The sequence below is a fragment of the Diachasmimorpha longicaudata genome, chromosome 2, assembly GCF_034640455.1.
Source record: "Diachasmimorpha longicaudata isolate KC_UGA_2023 chromosome 2, iyDiaLong2, whole genome shotgun sequence".
Lineage (NCBI taxonomy): Eukaryota > Metazoa > Arthropoda > Insecta > Hymenoptera > Braconidae > Diachasmimorpha > Diachasmimorpha longicaudata.
This window is the reverse complement of record NC_087226.1, coordinates 11,394,464-11,415,695: the sequence shown is the minus strand read 5'-3', so window position 1 is coordinate 11,415,695 and position 21,232 is coordinate 11,394,464. Positions and strand designations below refer to the sequence as shown.

Below are 21,232 nucleotides of genomic sequence, written 5' to 3'. Positions count from 1 at the left end.
TGTTGTTTGCTATATCTGTCTTGAAGATCCTCACTCCTTTGTCAGCTTTTGCTGCAGACAGCATTGACCCTTGATGTCTGATGGTGGTATGATTAGGGTTATTAACCTCTCCCAATTCATTCCGAAGGGTTGCTACCGGCAACAGGGTATGGCTAGAGAATCAGGCTCGTTTGTCTTAATAAACCCCGTCGAATCCAACCCCTCTCGTCGCAGACTTACGACTAGTCATTCCCGAGAGAAGGACTATCCCATTGGGTTTCGCGGTTCGGTACTCATTTTTCTCACCCCAACTAGGCAGTGCCCAGACGTGCTTGATACCTCTGAGGAGGTAAAAGTCACTTCAATATTCACCGGATTCAACTCTATCGATTTAATGCACTTCAGCGGCAGGAAGATTCATCCATTAGGTTGAACAGATTATCGATACCTTGGACGCATGCAAAAAAGATGATTAGAGTGAATATTTCATGGAGCTAGTATAATTCATCACTGTATGATAAAAATTTTTGCAATTTTTCTTAATGATTTCTTTGGAATCAGAGCTCGATAAAATTTTCATCGAAGAAGTTTCTCACGTCAACCCGAATTTCCTAATTTTCAAATAAGTCTTTTAATGAGATGAAGGTCCGTTTGCGATTATAGAACACAGACTAATTGAGATATTTCTATAGCAGGAAAGTTTCAAAAATACTTCCTCGTTCGTTCCTACCGCACTCTCGAAATAATATCGCAAGTTGTACCTCGTCGCTTCAAAATTCAAACCAATGCATAACTGCGTCCATGAATTATTAAATTCCCCACCAGATCCCAGTGGCGCAGATATTGACACCGAGAGGATCATCCACCAGCCCATGAAACTGGTGCTGACGACCACGTGTCACAATGCGTTCGAGCTATGCAGGTAAAAACTATCACAATAGCTTTTCACCAGCTCTGAAATGCAAATTTTCAATTGACAAATTGAATTGTCTTTTTTTTTTTTTCATCACCACCAGAAACGACACCGAATGCAGTGGTTTATTTCAACCCGTGCTGAATCACTGCGACTTGGCCAGCTGTGCACGTAACGAGTGCATGAACGCCCTTCAGTATTTCTACAAGAAGGCCAACGACAGACACTCCATGGAGATTGCTTTTTGCCTGTGCAAGTGAGTAATAGTTCTCATTCATTGAAGAGTTGAGGAGGCACTTGGTGGTGCTTGTGAGTGTGTGGGATACTTTGATACAAGTCGAGAAAGTTGAGTAAAAAGGAGGTGGAGAACGCGGTAGGAGAAGGAATGGTTTATTGTTGGACAATTTCAAGTGGGTTACGTTACCGTGACGTTGAGACAAACGAATGGGCGAGTACTTCGTTGGTTTACACGTACCCAATTAACGAGCCAATTTCCCTCCTTGATACTTTGAGAGGATTAGAAAACGATTATTTGGGGTGAGAACATTTAATTACAACTTCCGCTGACCAATTTGTTCAGTTGTCTTGGCTAAACTTAATGATTTTTCGTCTTGCTATTAATTATAAAATTTTTCGTTGATGGTATACTGATATTTGTGAGGTATTCAATGGAGGTACTCTGACAATGAACAAGTTACCGCGTTGATAATAGCTACATTTTCCATTGTTCCCATTTTTCCTTAGTTATTGTTATATATCCGCCACGGATTAAACGTATTGTTCAGGGGTTCCTGTGAAATGCAGAACCTCTCGTACAAGTCACACTTGCGTAGGGCATACAAGGGATTCCCGGAAGAGTTCAACTTGGCTTTCATTTGATAAAATATTTTGTACCGTCTTTATGGTTTGATTCACTGTGAACAATGTCTGTCTTGGGAGCTGAAGTTGGGGTAATTTTACACTTATTAAGAATTCCGTGTACATGTACTTGGGTGATATATCGGGAATAGCTCTGTCTAACAGAAAAAAAAATGCACGAAAAATTAGTAGGACACGACAGTGATAAATTTGCTCGCGAACTCGTAAAGCCGTTTTTAATAGTTTTTTTTAGTATCTCAGGCTTTAAAGTAGAAAATCAAATTCCCGTCAGAGTATTTTTAGTCCTCCAATTGGTGGCATAAATTATTTGTTATTTTATGGCAACTCTTTTTATTGGAAAAAAAGGAGAATATCCGACTCAATACTCCGGAACAACTGGTCTGACTAATATCGATGTATACTACTTCTTTACGTAGATTCGAGAACAGGATCTTTCTCTCTGATATATACGTTGTCTCTAGTGATATTATAAGACATTTATTTCAGAGGTGATTCACCAACTGTTACCTAATAGTGAAGTTGAATATTTTTCATGTTATCTTTACTATTAGAAAAACTCAGGATAAGCAAGACGAATGCATGATAGCCCAGGAGAAAACACACCCAGTCTGTGCACAGGGGCATGATCTTGCTGAGCTGCCCACTTGTCATGGTTTAGCTGAAATTTGCAAGGAGGACAGAGTCTGCAGGTGAGGGTGAAGTTCAAAAATTCCAATTCAGGCCAAATTACTGATTTACTAACCAGAAAACATAAACAATGTCGTGTTGACATGAATTCCCAGTTTGTTTCTCACTTCAACTGATCAATTTTGTGATATAAATTGTCCTGATTTTTCCATTTAATTCTTTTCATTTTCTTCTTCAATCACTTAGAAATAAATTGGAGCATTACGAGCAGAGTTGTGCCGTAGACAGTGTAACAAAGAAGTGTGCAGGACCGCCGGGTGATTGCAGACGTGCAATGCTTGGTATTCTTGGAACAGAGTTGAGATCAAACTGCGCCTGCAAAGGCACTGACATGACGCAAATGTACGACTGCCTTGGCTGGCAGCGACTCCTCTGGGTTAATCCCTGCGTGGGTGAGTTAATAATGTCCATACAACAGACTCGTCAGGATCGTAATAGTACCACGTGCTCCCAGCCCCATCATATTGTCCCGTGGGATGTGTCTAAGTTTCATCTCCAACCGTCTTTAGCCCCATCTCAGTGTGTCCCCTGTGGTATTAACGTGTTACGACAATCCTTGGACGTAGGGCGATTTCAACCTGGCCTCTAAAATCGATCGTAAAATTCATCTGTTGACTGACAATTGAATCTTTTTATAGCCCTTTTATGTTTGCTTTATTCAATGCTCGAATGTAGGTCAATGAATTTTTTAACGAGTGTCGTGGTTGGAAATGCATCTTGTTAAATTTAATGGACGTTTCAACAGGCGACAATAGGTACGATGTAATAATAATTTATCCTCGGATGATTTTTCTAAAAGAAGATGCATACTTACACGTATAAAAATACTTTGCGGAAAAGGTTAGTGGATTTATTAGACAAGTCTATTGGGTTTCTATCGAATTTCCACGAGTTTTTGGTAATTTCATTCAGGGATTTTATTTACATGATCGATAGAAAAAAAAATTCAAATTATCAATACAATTTGTTTTCTTAATATTTTTTATTGGAGAATGGAAAAAATTTTAACTCACTTGCTCTCAAAAATTAGACGTGTGATCGAAGTGAAACCACAATTACAATGACCCCCCAAAATCTCCACCAAATCCCCAGAACTTATTGATCCCAACAGTCCGCAAACCCAAATACCCTGGGACTTCCTGAGAATTGCATTCACCAGGTTAGATAAGTCATTTAGATATCCAGAAATTGCTCCAGCCTGCATCTTCCACATAGTACCCACCGTAAAACTCATCAGGGCTTTATTCTTCTGCCTCTTTAAAACTTTCCACCAACCCCCTGACAAAATCTTGATTCACTTTCCAGCCAATTTCCATGGAGAAAGATTAACGATTGAAATTTTTCTCATTATCCAACTGCAGTTGACTCGCAGAAGGACTTTCACACTCGTAAGAAGCATCATCATCATCCACATCCGAGAACAACAACCGCCACAGAAATGTGGAGCACTACAGCGACATATCTGGCAACTGAGCCAACGATTACGGAGACCATTGTAGAAGACAATTTTATTCCAGATGTGACAAAGAGATCCTCAACCCAGGCTGCGCCAACATCAGAGGCATCAACCAGTACAACAGTAACACCTAGTACAACAAGTACTACTATTCGTGTTACAACACCGAGTACAACGACAACGAGTACAACACCACCACGTGAGACATTTACACGATTTTCATTGGGGTTCTTGTACGAGGCTATTTTCAATCGTTTTATTTAAGACATTCTGGGAATTCTGGCTTTAAAAAGAAATTGTTCGCAAGTGCATTGCTGGTTTAGGATTCAGCTTACGAGAAGTGTTCTCCTACAATGGGATATCTGAATTAAGTTTCGCATGTGAGGCAACGAGTATACCCTCTGCGCCAAGTTCCCAGGATGTTATAAAGAGTTTCTCGTAAATTTAAGAACATCATTTGAGCCAATTGGGTATCACAAATTCCATGAGTCCGTAATAGTCTATTCTACAGCATTGAAAATGGAATTTCTTGATGATTGCACCAGTCACGATTTTCCATGTAACCTGGGACAATTCATCTTTGATCGTAGAATTCTATGCCTTCCCACCGCGGACAATAAATCGCACGAAACACGACAGTTGAAAAATATTTCCTTCATGAAATTCTACCACTAGACTTCAGCATGGCCAAAAATTCCAGTGGTGTGCATTTGTACTCGGTTGGTTTTACCCTCCTCCTCCATTTTACACTCTCAATGAAAACTGTAAATTTTGTAGAGCGCGAGAAAAGCCAATATTTAGCCTGACGTTGAACATGGAGGATCAAAGACTGTGTCGTGAGCATGTGTACGCTACTAGTACCAAAAGAGTGAGGAGTATGAGAGGTGTGGCACTCGGATGAACTGTTGACTGCCAAGGAAAATATTTCGGGAATTTACAAGGGGTGTTTTCTCACCTCCTCTACCTCACCCCCATGTCTATATCCATCGTCCTGGGCTCAGTCGTGTGTTTTCGTGTTTAGTATATCTCTCTGTCTCCATCTATCTCACTCCTCTCGTGCTGCAACTGCTGCCGAAAAAGGTTGAGAGGATACCAAACACTTTGATCGCTCGCTTGTACGACATTTCGACAGACGAGGGAAAACTGTTTCCACGCCAAAGGCATTGGTTCAATCGTAATACCTGAAAAGATGAAATGTAAAAGGAGGGAAAAATAAATACATGTGTAGATCAAACACGAAGTTATAGAATAAATTGGAAAATTCAGGGAGAAAAGTACAGACGATAGAAACTAACTTGTCTCGTGCATGAAAATTGTAGAATTCTAGTTCGTGAAAATGGTGAAGAGTCTTTTTATTTATATTCTGTTTTTTCTCCAGGTTTCTGCGTGGTTCAAAGGGCGAGACAAAACCATCAGTACATTCGTGTTGGTAAAGCGAAAAGGGTAAGTTCACGGGGAGTGTTATTTTTTAAGAAAATCAAATGTCAATGACGGGGTATCGAATTTTCACCGTCTCGTTGAATGTTGAAGGACATTTTATAAGATTTTTTCCCCCATTGCAACATTGCTTAGCATTTTAAGGATTGTCACTTCTGAAACAGCCAGTAACAGTGCTTGAAATGTTTATGATTAATACTTCATTCTTTTATCAGCGGAAGACAAGTGACGGATTTATTTTAGTGTTTTCAACGATAATGAATTATATTCGTCAGGGAATCCATTTAAAGGATATTTCACCTAACAGAGAGAATAATGCGGATATAGGGCTGATTGATCATTATTCCTATCATTTTTGGAACCCATCTGGTCTGCAGTCGATCATTTTAGCTCCCAGACAGAAAAATTGAAACACTTCAAAAGATGGGTGGAATTTGCCGTTTACGAGCTAATTAAAATCATCGATTGCTCTATAAACTGAAACCGCGCGTCAATACTAAGCTCAATCATTGTTATTACGCCCACTATTTCATACCTTAATCGATGAATTTAACCATCTAGAGACGATATAAAAAATTATTCTTCACTATTTATAATATATTACATTATTATATTTTAAAGGGAAATCATTTAAAATACAAAAGGAATGATGTCATTCACAAACTGTGTATTTATAGTTTATACGAATGCTGCACAATTGGGATTTTTAGTTGAGGATATAACAAGTGATTATCAATATTAAAGCTTTTAAATCAATAAAGTATACTTAGGGCCTTTGGCATTGATTTCATAGGGTATTCATGCTATGGAGAACGTCTAGACATTTCAGAAAGATTTCCAATTACTGATCAGTTCAAAAGATAGAAATAACCTACGCTCCTTATTTCGGGCTAACGAAGAGTCACCAGTGGTTTATTTATCGTTTTAATTGCTTAGAAAGACAGTGACCGATGCTACTAAAATTACCGATCTGGTGACAGATTGTGCAATGACTTTAATATTGGATAAATCTATGGCCCGATAGAAGTCTTTCGTTTTCGTAAAACTTATCAGTTATTGATACCATCCTTTATAATTATTAAATGAAATTCTCAAGTTATATTCGCCTAGAATCATCATTCCTTACTATCATTCCCCGTTAATTCAAAGTAATAAAAATTGCATCTACCAATTGGGTCTGCCGATTTCCCCTAGTCCCAGAATCATTAATGGCCCATCTGCCATTGTGCACATTCATTTCGAAGCACATCAATTTGTTAAATTCCTTAAACATATTTACTATTCATCAACTTAATAAAATTATTCTTGGGACATTAAGAGCGTTTTCTCGGGTCCCAGAATGAGTCTCCATCATCTGACTTAGTCATACATCAAGTACCAACGAATCTCCGTGAAGTAACAGACATTCCTTCGTGGATTCTCTCATTCTCTCGTCATATTCACCGTTAACAAAATTATCAAATCACAACAACATTCCTAGACCTTAATAAAATAATTTCCATTTATTTTTGTTTCAGCTTTATCGCGAGGATGAACCAGAGTGCTCAGAGTTGTGTCAGTGTGGTGAGGGTGAACTGCTCCTCTGTAATACAATTTGCGTCGAGTCGTCACCCTGCAAGACTGACTTTGCCTTTTACAACCATGCGGCACCAGCTTACCAGGCTTATCGTGGCCGGTGTTTGTGCTACAGCGGTCGTTTCATATGCATGCGGCCTTCCCCGGGTGAGTAGTAAGCTGTTCGTTCTCGCTTGGGTTAGCGCTACTCTAGGCCCTCAACCTCTTTTCCTCCCTTCGCCTATTCCACTTCTTAGCTTCTCTGTGATGCTCACTCACTTCAGCCCACATTTTGTACACATACAAAATGAGGAGAATGGAGTACAGGGAATGGGCGAGTGGGTGGTTGGGGGGGGGGGGGGAGAGGATGTTATGCGTGCCATGAATCTTGACTTTGGGCGTTTGAGCAATCGTCTTCCAAGACAACTCGCTGACTTGCTGCGAGTTATGTAATGTGTTTATGTTGAACTTTATTGTGTTTCCAAACAGAGTCTTACAGTATACCTCATGGGGTCTTCATGTTCCTTGGATACAGTGAGGAAGATGAAAATCTACTTAGGAATCACAACAATCAGACTGTGCTGGACGCAGTCAACTCACTTGATAGTTTCATGCGCGAAGAAGCGAAAAATCAGGTAATTGTTATTTTATTAATCTGTGGGGTGATGTTTCGTTTAATTGCAACGATTTTGAAAATACAATATTTTGAAAAAGAAATGATTTTATATTCTAGATAATCATGAATACTTTAATTTTTTTCCTTTTCTAAGATGAATGAAGAGTTTTATGAACTATTTGGTTTTAAATTGAATGGAAATTCACAATATTGAGAGTTTGAATGTCGTTGCCATGAGAATGACAAAGGAAATCTGTAATAGGGTGTAAGTGAAGTTCACTTTGAAGTTTGCATTTTTCATGGCAATGAATATTCATGGCCAATATTTCATGACAACAAGAGTATCCTCGGAATATTTTAGTTGCAGTTGAATTTCAGTTTTCCCGTTCATTAATGTCCATCAATATTTCAGGAATAGTAAATCATGAGAAAATGGTGCCAATCCGATAGTAGAAAGAATTTTTATATTTTTTGTATAATATAAAGAAAAGAAAAACACAAACTTTTAAAGCTCTTTTCACTTGCATCCATTATTTTAAAATGTAGCACAAAAATATGATTTTAACTAATTTTCACCCTGTTACATTCACGTTTCAGACGGTGTGCACTCTTTTCTTGTACAATATCACAAGGGAGAATGTCATTGCGGTGGCTAGACTCGGTGGGGATAATCCACTGCCGAACAGCACTCAGGCGCAGAGTTTGCAGCATTTGCTACGTATCAAAGTGAGTTGAAATTTTCTTTTTTCAATTTTTCTCTCTACATTCCCCATCATCATGATCTCATATTTTTCGGAGCGTGAGATTCCAAAAACGATAAGTAACAGGCTATGACTTTTCCGAGCACAAAGGACAGAATCTCTATCACTATCCCATGGGGAGAGCTTCAGTATTTCAAGAGAAAAATTAAAAGCACTATATAGCGTTACTAGTGCAGAGTCCATTTTTCGTACGCACAAAAGTCCAGTTTCCCAACCGTTTTTTAAAGGTAATTGTACTTATTAATTGGAGAGTGAATCCTACGAATGTGAACAATCAATAATTTTAGGCTCTGTCCCAGAATTGCGCAAATATTGACCTCCCTAGTTTATCAATCAGGGTAATAGGTGGGTTTCAATGACCCACTTTGCTTCATCATTATTCGGATGAAAAATTCAAGTTGAAGCGTTTTCACATGCCGATAACAATAATTGAAATTATCTACTATTCCTATAGAGTTTCCCGAAACTGATCGAATTCACTGGCCCGTTAATGCATTCGCGAAGTAATTAATTTTCATTTAAAATCATCGACCATTCACATGTAAAATACCATCCATAAATCACGAACACTATTTTTATCCCAATACTGATAACGAAAAAAAAAGAATATTTTATTATTCATTGAGGATACGGGCACTCTCACTCCTATCGTCCACTCTGCAATGATATTTCCCTTTTAATATTCGTTGATATTTCGGTATGAATGTATTTTCGAGAAGGAAAAACACATCGTGGGACAATAGCGATCGGTGTGAAATTGTTTGTTTATGGAAATTCACGAGTAAAACTCCCACGTTTCACAGGTGCATCACGAAAACCACAATATATGAATAGTCACAATCGTTTGTCACAGTGTTAAGCCCCCTTGGACTCTTCGTGATGGTATATTTTTTGAAAAACTAGAATTTTGCCAAACGGCGGATTAAACATTGCGAATTTCAGTGAATGTGTAAACTCTAATAAGTAATCTCCTATTGTTTCATATCAGCGAGAGTTTTCCATCTGTTTACAACAATGAAAACAAATATTTTCATTTTTTCATTATTGTTATCTTCTTTTGCAAGCGCGAAACATGACGTGCATTCCCTCCAAATGCTGTAAATTTCTCATCAGGGAGAAACAATGGAGGTTATTAAATTTTTTCGTTTGTTATCGATTGCTATAGGGAACTCTCGGCGTAGTCGCACTCATGAGGGAATTGAAAAAGTGAATTCAAAGAATTCGGCAGTCTTTCACCACATCCTCACCCGCTCATGCGGGACGAGATTTCACGAGCTGAACGTAATGAAAAAACGTTACTCATAACTAAAAAGACTGATATTTCCCCTTTTCAATTAATCATGTCAAATAATCGTAGAACTGCAGATGTTACAAATCATTATTGCTCATCGAACATAATCGAATAAAATATTGATGAGAAAGAACCAACAATTTTCAAAAGGAAAACACCAGGAAATTAAAATTTGAATCTTGAAAAATTGTTATATGATTGTAAACATATTTTTCTCGGGCGATTGAAACCTGAATTCTGTATCGATTCAATATATTTCTCATCGTGACACTCAATACACTCAAGAAATTGCGAACTATACGATGCTCAGGCTCTCCACTCCATTCGGAAATTACTGCCTCGACTTTTCTTACGAGTTGAAATCGATTTCTTATTCTTCCCTTTTATTTTCGGCTTTTTTTTCACCCTTTTTACCAAGTGTTCCGTGTACATAGAAACTACTCTGGGTGGTAGTTTCCGGCAACGACAGGTCTTTGAGAGCACACACTGCGGATTTATATCCAGAGCGTGACTCGATCGAAATCCCTTTTCCGGGTTGCGACCAGTTACGTGGGATTGTCCTGCTAATTTGATTCGTTTACTCGGGTATACATGGGGAATTTTATTAATGAATTTTGTCCCGACAGAGTCGGAGTGATAATAAATTGAGACGAAAACGAGGGAAAAGACGAAACCGTAAGACTATTTAACCACAAATATCGTAAATTCATAAATCCATTCAAAAGTCTATTTTATTTAAAAAATATTATTCACAACACATTTAACTGATCTCCTAATTATTCGTCCATCGGGTAATTTACGATCGATGAAATGAAACGGTAAAAAAAATTATGTATTTTTTTTCCAAATGCTGGGGGAAATGCTGTTGCTCTGTAATTTGATTTATTCAAACTTGGAAATGTTTTACCTCACCCCTCATAAACTTAATCTGATGAAATTATAAAATGACTACCCATTGGAAACCGTAAATCGATAATTGGATTCTCACAATTTATTAATTTCTCTTTGATTCTCCCAGTGTATTTCCACTGGGAATCTAGTGGAAGGGCAGAGGGTCGGTGGGGGTAGTCACATGTTTCACTTCTGTCGACCCAATTGTCGACAATAATCGCCCGAGCTGTTTTTGCTCAATCCCACATGATTATTCACCACTGTGGATAACCATATACAAGTAATAGTCGATAAATTTGTCCATTGGCTTCGGTCCATAATCTGAAGGATTTTTTCAACGGATTCAATAGGACTGAAGTGGATCAGGGTTGGGTTAATCGGTCTGTTTTAGAATTTGTTTACGGTATATATGCAATACTTTTAATTTCCCCAGTCTGAGTGGATCGATTAATGACAGGGTATTTATGGAGAAAGGCCGAGAATGTATTATTAGAAACAAATAAAATTTCAATTGATTTCCAATTTTTAAGACAATGACACTGACCACGATTTCGGGGGACGACAAATGAAATGTCAAGTTTTACTCATAATTGCAAAATTTCCCACCGAAGGTCGTCAATCTTTCTGTCGAACGAAAATATTCCACGTTTTTTATTTCTCTTCGGGAGAATTAAGAGAAAATTATGTGGGAACTTCGATTTTTTTTAACGATGGTCTTTTCGGAGGATAAAAGGGATGAAATATTTTTACGGATGACGTGGCAAAGAGAGTGCGGATGATCAAAAGAAATGGAAGTACTGGAGGGATTACAGTTCTTTCAGAGCTCTTTACAATTCTAAAAGAATTGCATTTCTTGGAATTAAATTCTTCCTTTATTCGATTATTCATAGACAATAATTAGGAAGGCTTAATGTTCCCGTCAAGTTCGTTGGTATGAAAGAGTCCGTTAAATTCTAACTTCGTCAGATAGATTTTCAGCCATTTACATTTCGGATAAAAAAATTTTTTGGGCTTGGAACATTTATATTATGTAATTACCTGGTATTTGCTGTGTTATTTCTCGATTTCACATCTCAAATTTTCCATTTCCTCTATTAAAGGGGGGTGGGAGACGAAGAGAGGGATGAGAAGGGAATCCAGAGGGAATTAACCCATTGAAATTGTATAGTATGTGTTTGGAAATTGCGCAGAACTAATGATGGATTTCCGTAGAATTGAAAAATATTCATGAAGTGGTATTCGCCCTCACTCTTTCCTAAATAATCAACCAACCATCGTATTTCCAATTCGCTTGAATTTGCTTTCAACTCATGAGCAGGGATTATTCACTGGTTCTGCAAATCGTGGTGTATCGTGAAAAATTAAGGTCACCCGTATGATCCCACGAAACGTCTCGTGACTCGTGCCACTTCTCCGGTTTCACTTACTTATCAAACCGATATGCGGTCTCCCATTTTCATTCCACGAGGGATTAAACGGAGTAAAAAAGCCTTAAGAGCGAAATTGGTACATGCGAACCATAAAAATTAAATTATTGTCCAAGAAAGAAATGATGGCTGCGTTATGATAAAAACAAATTTCATAGTTGAACAAAGTTCTTTCATTCTTCATTAATCATTGTATTTTCATGTCTTCTGTGCACGAATACTTGTACATAAAATATTAAACCTGTATTCATTAACCCCACATATTATTGACAAACAAAACAAATCATCATATACTCGGGACTCAATTCGATTCTACTGAATAGAAATGACAAATTCTCCATTGAATTTAATCCTCAGAAAACAATTGAATTTTCATTCAATCACTGAGTTATATCGCTTGAAGAAAAATTTATTTCCTTCAATCGATTCAATATCTTCCAACCCCCAAAACTGAAAAACCATTTCAACTCTACCAAACTCTCGATCTTATCAATCCAGTAACCTCATCTCCAAACACCATTCCATCGAATCCCCTGAATTCTTATCACCCTCCCTTGATCCCCAATACACCTATGCATATCGATTAATCGATCATCTAAAAAATGTACGATCCACTAAGAGTTCCCCTATCCCACCCTTATCAATGATCTCCCCTCCCCTCGCTATCTCCTACACCCCTTGGACCGGTCCTATAAATATCAAGTATCACATGACGTCTTAATAAAACCAAAAAATGGTACCATAAGACGCCCAGTTTGGCCTAGGAAAATGAGACCCGGTCCCCTCCCCCCTTACTCCCCTTTCCGCATGATCGTTAGTTTCACTTGCATCGTTTGGAGTGGAATCCTCTTCTTTCTCCTTCACTCACCCCCTCACCACCGCCGACAGGGGTTGATGGCGAAGAAAAGAGAGGCCAGACAAGATGAATGCAAGGGCATAGGGTTCCAAAAGAGCGACCGAGGGGGGGGAGGAAGTTGGGGCCACGAGATATAGACCGGCGGCTGCAGTCTTCAGTGGTGCAAGGGAAATTCGATGAAAAGTCACAAAACCCGAAGATCGATACTCGAGACGCGCACACAGGGTGGCCCCCCGTAGGTGCCTTTATTGGCTCTATGCCAATGCCAGCTATCTATGTGGAACACCTGCGCGTATATATTCCTCAAGCCTCATCCCCTCTTTGCGCATCCGTAGCGGAATTTTGTGCTGTATTTCGAGGAAGAGTATAACTGATCTTGGGAGTTGGAAATCATCTGGGAGAGGATGTTTCGTGATCTCTGGGGTAAAGGTAGTTACTTGGGGAGAGGTGGAGTAGGTCTTATGGTGGGTAGAGGGGAACCAAATGGGGGATGATTGCTTTAAATAAGATCACTTAGGAACAAATTGATGATGTCTGCTTCTCGGGTCGTCGGAATATTACCCCTAATTTGGAGATTATCCTGAAAAAAAATTTGTTGGTCAGGAGTTTGTAGTTAAGACTCATAGGTACTTTATAAATTTATAAATAAATATTGTAGAAATGGAGAAGGGGGTAATGTGTTCCTGAATTTCAGACGTTTTTGTAGATATTGTTTAGAGACTAAGAAACGTCTGAAGAAGACATGTGCAATATATCCGGGGCATGATCGGGTCGGTAAGGTGTCCTTCGAAGCATGAGAATGGTTTATTTGGTTCAGTTAAATAATGGATATTATGAATAATTTACCCCCAAATCTACCAATGAGGAGTACCAAACAAGTTTACACGGTAGGGGAAATGTTACTTTGGAAAAAAATAATCCGGATGTGGTTCGAAATCTTGATTTATTTGATAGGCTCGAAGCCATTGTGTGAACCCATTATCTGTGGATTTTCAGTATTGATGGTTATTACCTGATGCTCTTCGGCTTCAGGGTGGGCTCCATAATTACCAATTCACGAGCTTTTGCCCTACGTTTCAGCTGCTTCATCACATTATGGCACACCTAAAGGGACGCGGGGATTGTCTGGAGCACAATTTGGCTTCTTTCGAAGTGACTTCACGGAAATTCTAAATTTAATTGAGGTGGGAATGACGCGGTAGAGTAGTTCTTTTTTCGGGTCGAAACTATTTTGTGGCGTCAGTCGAGTGACTGGGAACAATCGTTCGAATTGTTAGGGGTGATTGAAGCAAATTGACATGAAGAAAACCAAACAGTTCATGACCGTTTCCCTAAATTCACTGCGCGTAAATTTTTATAATTCAATAACAAATTAAATAGGCCGATTTGAGAATTTCAGGACTATCCTGGAAGCCATTACTTCCCCCCATCCGCTGCCAGGATCTTCTTAAAATCCCCAACTGCCGCAATACCTCCCCCAACTTTTTGCATATATATGCCGTTTGAGAATAAACACAAATGTCCATCACATCCATGTGTCCACCCCACTCAGCATCACCCTAAAAACCCATTCTAAACTCATCTCCCTCTGAGTTCCAGCCGAAAAGAATCGTAAGATCAGATGAAACAATCCCACCAAAAACACTCCGCCCTCTCGAACCAACTCCGGATCCAGCCATTTAAACCCTCAATTCCCCAATTTCCAAAACAACCGACCACAACTCACCCTCCCCCAAAGCCCCACGTGTCCGCAATACAAAACATCGCGAATAATGAAACGACATTTCGTTGTAGTCCCTCTACGCCAACCCTGCTCACAATGCACTCCCCACACTCAGAGAAAAGTTCACTAAAAATTGCCTCGAAAATCAGGACAAATTTTCCTGTACGAGTGGTAATCATGAACCATAATGAGATTCAGTAAAAAAATACTTAAAAAATTTCAGGATCTTATGATTTCGTTCAACCGTTTTCGAAATTTCGTTGTTATTGGCTTGAAAATCCCTAATTTGCAGGAGTAAAGTTTACTATTCATCAGACTAAAATTCCTCTCACCTCCAATAAACATTAATAATCACATACTATTTTTTACCAATCGCTGGGGTTGAAATGAAGCAATATAGACCAGTCAGGTACTTTGGTCCTCCCGCACAGCCGAGACTTAGACCCGTCAACACCGCAGGAATCTCCACCACAGATATCATATCATCTTCACCCCCCCCTCCCCTTTCATCACCGCATTATTTCACAAAAAGGCGATAGACTATCGTAGCCACTTTAGAATCAAGTTTCCGCCCATTTTCCCGCATTTATGCATCGTGAAACGTACTTTCCCGCGTTCCTTTTATTTTTCAAAGCCAATGTATTCTGCGAACTACTACAACCCATTCTTTTTATCGACATTCGCCTACGTGCCTCGAGCGTTATTAGAATTCCAACGTACGCCAGAGAGAGAATCGAAGACTAGCTGATTTTTGTCGTAAAAACTTCCTCTTCCTCCTCCCCCTCACCGGGTTTGCCAATAAGGTTCAAGAGAATATTTTGCAAGCCCCATTTCCATTTACCTCACCTCTCACTTTCTCACACCCTCAACCCTCACTCCTATCAATCCCCTCCTCTGCATTCTGAGCCTTGGTAAATCGCAATTCTCTCATTATAGAAAAGTAAATTAATTCTCTCGTACAAATAATCGAGTGGAGAGGATAAAAAGGGAGGAAGAATAAAAAAAAAAGTGAGCGTTCCAAAATGCCATTTGGGAGGGTGTAATCACACTGGATGGGGTGAGGTACTGCAAAGTACGAGGGGGGACAGGAGGAGTTATTCCATTGGATGTCCGGAGAAATGTAAAGAGAGAGAGAGATTATACACTAATACGGGGAGGTTAATGTCAAAGTAGCAGGTGGACGATGGCTTTTGCTACGATGGAAATAAAAAAAATTATATATGCGGTGAGTGGGAGGGGAGGGGGTTGGCTTCCCGGTCTGGGGAATCTCTTGGAGAGTTAAGAATGAAACACGCTGATCCGAGAAAGCTCATGCTGAAAAAGCCCGACAACACGCGATCTCATGGTGGGGTTGGGGGGTGAGGGGGATGAAGGGAGTAATGCGACATGATTACACGCACCGCATTGGGAGAACTGCGGGACACCCTTGGACAAGTGTAATGGTGTACAGGTGTGCAATGTTTTTTAATTGAGTCAGTGGGGTTCAGAGATGGTGAAAATGTAATTTTGAGGAGATTGGAGAGGTCACAAATATTCGGGAAATCACAAGTACCGATGGAATACATTATCATCGATGTCTAGATATATTATTAAAAATTTTCGCTAGAGATTTTCGCATCAAATCCCGGAAAATATTGAGTGGATCCATTCCCACTGGAAATTCAAGAAATTTCTTCATTATAGAGTTGATTCCAGTGAGTAGAAATTTAATTTTTGACTAATTCGATATTTTTTTAATATTTGAATAGATAATGGATTCAATAATTGATGGGTACAAGTCTCGGAAGTAGCCAATTTATCTCATTGATTTTTATTAAATATGCAACCACATCAAAAATCGGAAAACTGGATTGAACTATTTTAAATGGATTTTATTCTTCTTAGATAAATAACTTTTCTTAGTATAGCCATATCGACAATGGTCGATTGAAATTCTCGCGTTGGTATATTTAGTTTACAAGAAAACTGAGGATAAATACAATTCTCACTTGGTATTCATGATGCTCCCGATCAATCGTTACTACCTGTGCTAACGTTAATAATTGATACGTTATACGGTTGGTTTTACGTAGTAAAAGACATTTCCCCGGAGTTTATTTCCACGTTGAATACCAAGTACCTTGAGAAAAGTTTACCCTTTTCACTCGTTGGCTTTGGAATTGTTTTCACAATAGTGAAGAAAAAAAATTATGGGCAAAGTCTGTCTCTATTGCAAATAGGCAAGGGGGAAATGGATCTTTCCATTTACTGAGAAAAGCAAATTCTCGTGTTGAGAATATTCAAGGAAAATAGAAAGGAAATTCTGTAAATTTTCAATTTGTAATGAAAAAAATGTTGAGTACCTAGAAGTTTACTGGGTTACGATGAAAACTACAAAATTGTCGCAAAAAAATTTTATTGTACTGAGAAATGGAATTTCTCTCCCTGTGGAATAATATTTGTGGGACGACGTGCAAATTGTTTTTTACCTTTAAACCTACAATAAAAATTAATCACCATATACTACATTTGCAGATAGAAATGAGGAAACTGACAGTTGCAAGATGACTCATGAGACACTTTTATCGAATGGTAGAATAATTTTTATCAAAGGTTTCTCATCATGTGTTGATCATGTTAGTTCAGGTTCTTTTCAATTCTCTGGACGCAGTGTATTTAGAAAATTGCATCATCGGGCTAGGTGACTTTGGACAGGTAGAATTGGATCAGTTATCGACACAGTTGTTTAATAATTCATTATTCTGGGGAACAGGTGATGTTGTAGACAGGTGAAATGAGAGCACACAGTCGATGGGGGCCGAGTACATGTCTTCACTGCGGTGTGAGCACAATTACCGAGCTGTCATCACTGTGTTGTTGGTGCAAACATCGTTATTCCCCTTCAACGTTTATATCGAAACTTTTCTTACTCGTTATTTTTCTTATTCCCTGAGTAACGGGACTGATAACTTTGTCTGACTGGTGTGCAATTATGTCCTAGTGTTCACTTTTAGTTTGCACAGATTTTTTTTCTTGTCTTCTGACTGCTCAAACTTTCCATTTGTAACATGAGTCAATTCTTTGTGATCTTCGACAGACACTCTCACACTGCATAGAAAAAATGTTACATAATTTTATCAATCACATTTGTTTGGCCCAACCTGGTGCCCGAATATATTTATGTGACGATGGTCACGATTTTTTATTGAATTTTCGGTCATTTCTCTCCGTTTACCCAGAACTAATTACATTCAAATCGAATTTTTAGTGTTCTTTCTTCATGAACTGTTGAATTCTTCATGGAATAATTACCCCAAATTCCTCCATCACATTCTCGAGGTGCAGGACACTAAAAAGCGAATTGGTAGTCGAATTAATCACTACAAAATTCAATCGATTTAATTTAACGAGAAAAGACAGAATCTCACCCAGTGAATCTCGATGAAGATAACTGTCTCATAAAAATTAACACTTGACACCAATAAACGTTTACATTATCCTTGAATGAGATTACAAGTGCCTACACTTATGCAAGAAAATATTTTTGACCTCTTTCGGAAAGCGAATGAACTCACAACGGAAAAGGCATCTGTCTTCATGAAGCAATGAATTAACCAATTGAATACTGTTCCCCTTCAAAGGATATTTTTATCATGAAGAGATGAATTGAGTAATCTTGAAATCACTTAACTACAAACTAGTCGGCAGGCAATCGTGGCCTATCGTGCGCCCATCTATCAAAGCACTCAAGGGTAGAATACACCTCCTTGAAAGTTTAGGATCAAAGTCAAAGAGAATTGGAATAACTTTTCCAGTATTCAAACGATGGAGTAGGTCTTGATACCTCGAGTGGGATGCTTAAATTGGAATTTGATATCATGACGAGGGTTATTGATTCTCATTAGTACTTTGACATCCAATACGTGAAACAAGAGGATTATGATAATTGCAGATCAAATCGATATTTTAATAATCTAAATCATTCCCTACACCTCATTAGTTCAAAGGACATAATTCTGAGATTGAAAAAAATTTAAAAATTATATTAAAATTGAAATGCAGTTCATATTAATGAAATTTGATATGTGTTATCAAGTGGTGCTGTTTAATTAGAGCAACTCAATATTTTCCGATAATTACTGAACAAATTAATTGATCTGTGGCATCAAAAAATGCTCGAAAAATATGAAGAATAGTATGAATATGGAAGATGGAAATTTTTTCAGGTAAATGTCCGCTCTTTCAGTCTTCAAGTCTCTGAGTATATAAAAAGGTCTGCACATCTGTGGGACCTTCAGACATTCGTTTTTGCTGGGGGCACGTATTCTCCGGCTCCAGATATCGGAAAAACGGCGTGAATTATTGGATATACCAAGAATACCCAAGTAAATGTTAAACGGAACATTTTTTCCGTAATACGTACCGATTTCGTTTATAGAACGCTTCAAGCTCGGTGAACTAACTATTCACCAAGCCGTATAAATATTTACTCCCAGTTAATAATTGCCATAAACCGGGTTAACCCCCGTGAGACTAACCAGACTAAACCGTCTCCCCAGGCGAGAGGAAGAAAAAGGTTCGATATTATTGATAGGAGCTTTTTTGCATTTGTTATAATTCCCCGCATTTCGAGCTTTGTTATTCTGAATAATGTTGGAGATGACGTCAGCCACAAATTCGGCCATTTATGGAGGATGTGCGCAGCACTAGAGTTTCTTCCGAATTCAATAAACATGTCAAATAGTATGAAAAAGCAAAGTTTCCATGGAATCCCTTTAATATCATAATAATAATTCCTCCGGGATTGACGTCGTCCAAAAATTCTATCCAAAGCACATCTCAACCATATTCCAAAAATGACCTCCACCTCAAATTCCCCCGAGCACATGACCGTTTCTATTTACCAAAAATAATAAAAAAAAAAACCACTAAAGCTCCACATAATTTTCCATTCCCCCTCAACGATTCTCATAAACCTGGTCTTACATCTGTGAAAATACTCCAACTGAACAATTTTCCCTTCGTCCCCTTCTCTCTCGCTCTTAAAAAAATAAAACCGTAAGTGATGACGCCGGTAAACCCGGGAATGATTTTTCCGATAGAAAATTATTGCAGAAGACCCCTGCACAAAGAACGAGCTACAAAACATTCAGAGCATTCCCAATACCGCAGTAGGACGAATACTTCCCACTCCTATCTGCCCTTCCCCTCAGTGCTGCCATTTACAAAAAATCCGATGATGCCGATAAACCCCAGAATAATTTTTCCCAACGGGAAATGGTTGCAAAACAACTTCTAAATAAAAAATGAGCTCAAAGAGCTCGCAGTTTTCTGATTACCGGTGGACGAAAATTACAGTGTAAATGCCGTGCCACCGTGTACCCCTCAGCTCCTCCCCCCACTTAATCAATAACTCTGTCCAGGCTGGTCGTTCATACACTGGGAAAAAAGTAAAAGAGAAAAAGGATGAAAAAAAAAAACCAAAGAAGTTGTAATGCAAGGGAGGAAGTAGAAAAGGTACCGCTGAGTGGCCCCGTGGTGAGGAATACGAGGTGGTAAGAGATGAAAAATATTTAAGGAGAGGTAAAGGAAGAAAACGAAAAAAGTAAAAAGGGAGAACTAACGACATGCAACGTACTAACACATGAGTTTTGAGTCAATGCTGAAGAAGTAAAACACCTTGTCACGCAATGCAAATGAGCTCCACAGCCGCCTATATACCGTTGGTTTTATTTATTTTTTCTCTCCCCTTATTGAACGACCCCCTCACCCCTTGGGAACTCCTACTGTGCTTATCCACCAACTTCTGCGTGGCTGCCTTTACCCCACCTCCAACAGCTCTCGCACTCTTCGTGTGCACGAAACACACCGAGATTTCGCCAGGAGCACCACGATCTTAATCTTAAATCCCGCTAATCGTCATCCGCTCGAGCCACTTCGGTGCCTCGTAAGTTTCCGCTCTCTCAACTTCTTGTATGTACAACACTTGCTCACGAGTCCTTACATTCTCTAGGTTGTGGAATTTTCGAGCTTTCGGTACTTCGGGTTTGTTATTTATATTTTCGAGGGGTCATTAATACGGAGTTGTGATCAAAGTTGAAGGCAAATCTGAAGTGACTTGGTGAGAGTATTTTTAAGACTGAAGAATAGAACCATTTATTTTCAGCTGGTATTTTTGGTTCCATTTAGTGAAAATTTTTGTGGAATTGTCTTCAAGGATTAGGGAGAGGAATACACAAGAAAATGAAGATGCACGTATGAATAGTAGAGTCACACTAAGCCCTGCGTGCTATCAACGGACTACGTTGGACCATTGATGCACGATCGCTTCATGCCCCCTGAGGATGATCCAATTAACCCTCCATTAATAAGGGATTCTCATTGTGATATAGACTGGGATAATGGCAATTGCTTGTGCAAGATGATGATGGCCTAGGTGCAGGCAACTAGAAAATCCCTATCAATGTTGCATGTATTTTTGGAAATGGGTGATTGACGGTTTTAATGATACAATGACATAAACCCATCCGAGCAACACACACTCAGAATTATCGTAAACAATTTTATCCAGATGAAAATAGGATGCAATGGACGATTCAATTAACTGAGAGTGTGCAGACTATCAAGTCTGTATAGCTCCACTTTTACACTCGTACAGTTGGAGTACTAAAATAATTTTTGGTTTTGACAGATGAAGTGTGCTATCTTAAGCGGGTCGGCTATTTTCGCAATAGTCACTGATACCTGTTCAGTATTATTTCGGAGTTTTTAACGAAAAATGAA

General features: G+C 38.8%; 1 protein-coding gene across 5 annotated transcripts in view; it reads left to right on the top strand.

Annotated features, from left to right (window-relative positions):
• The window catches only part of Gfrl (Glial cell line-derived neurotrophic family receptor-like), a 161,129-nt gene that overhangs the window by 127,641 nt on the left and 12,256 nt on the right, over positions 1-21,232 (top strand). For all 5 annotated transcript variants that reach the window (XM_064138430.1, XM_064138431.1, XM_064138432.1 and 2 more), the window contains 9 exons: positions 805-901; positions 996-1,148; positions 2,323-2,460; positions 2,645-2,850; positions 3,820-4,113; positions 5,293-5,357; positions 6,869-7,073; positions 7,395-7,540; positions 8,119-8,247. In XM_064138430.1, coding sequence (XP_063994500.1) covers positions 805-901; positions 996-1,148; positions 2,323-2,460; positions 2,645-2,850; positions 3,820-4,113; positions 5,293-5,357; positions 6,869-7,073; positions 7,395-7,540; positions 8,119-8,247 — 1,433 coding nt within the window. The remainder of the gene's footprint in view (positions 1-804; positions 902-995; positions 1,149-2,322; positions 2,461-2,644; positions 2,851-3,819; positions 4,114-5,292; positions 5,358-6,868; positions 7,074-7,394; positions 7,541-8,118; positions 8,248-21,232) is intronic.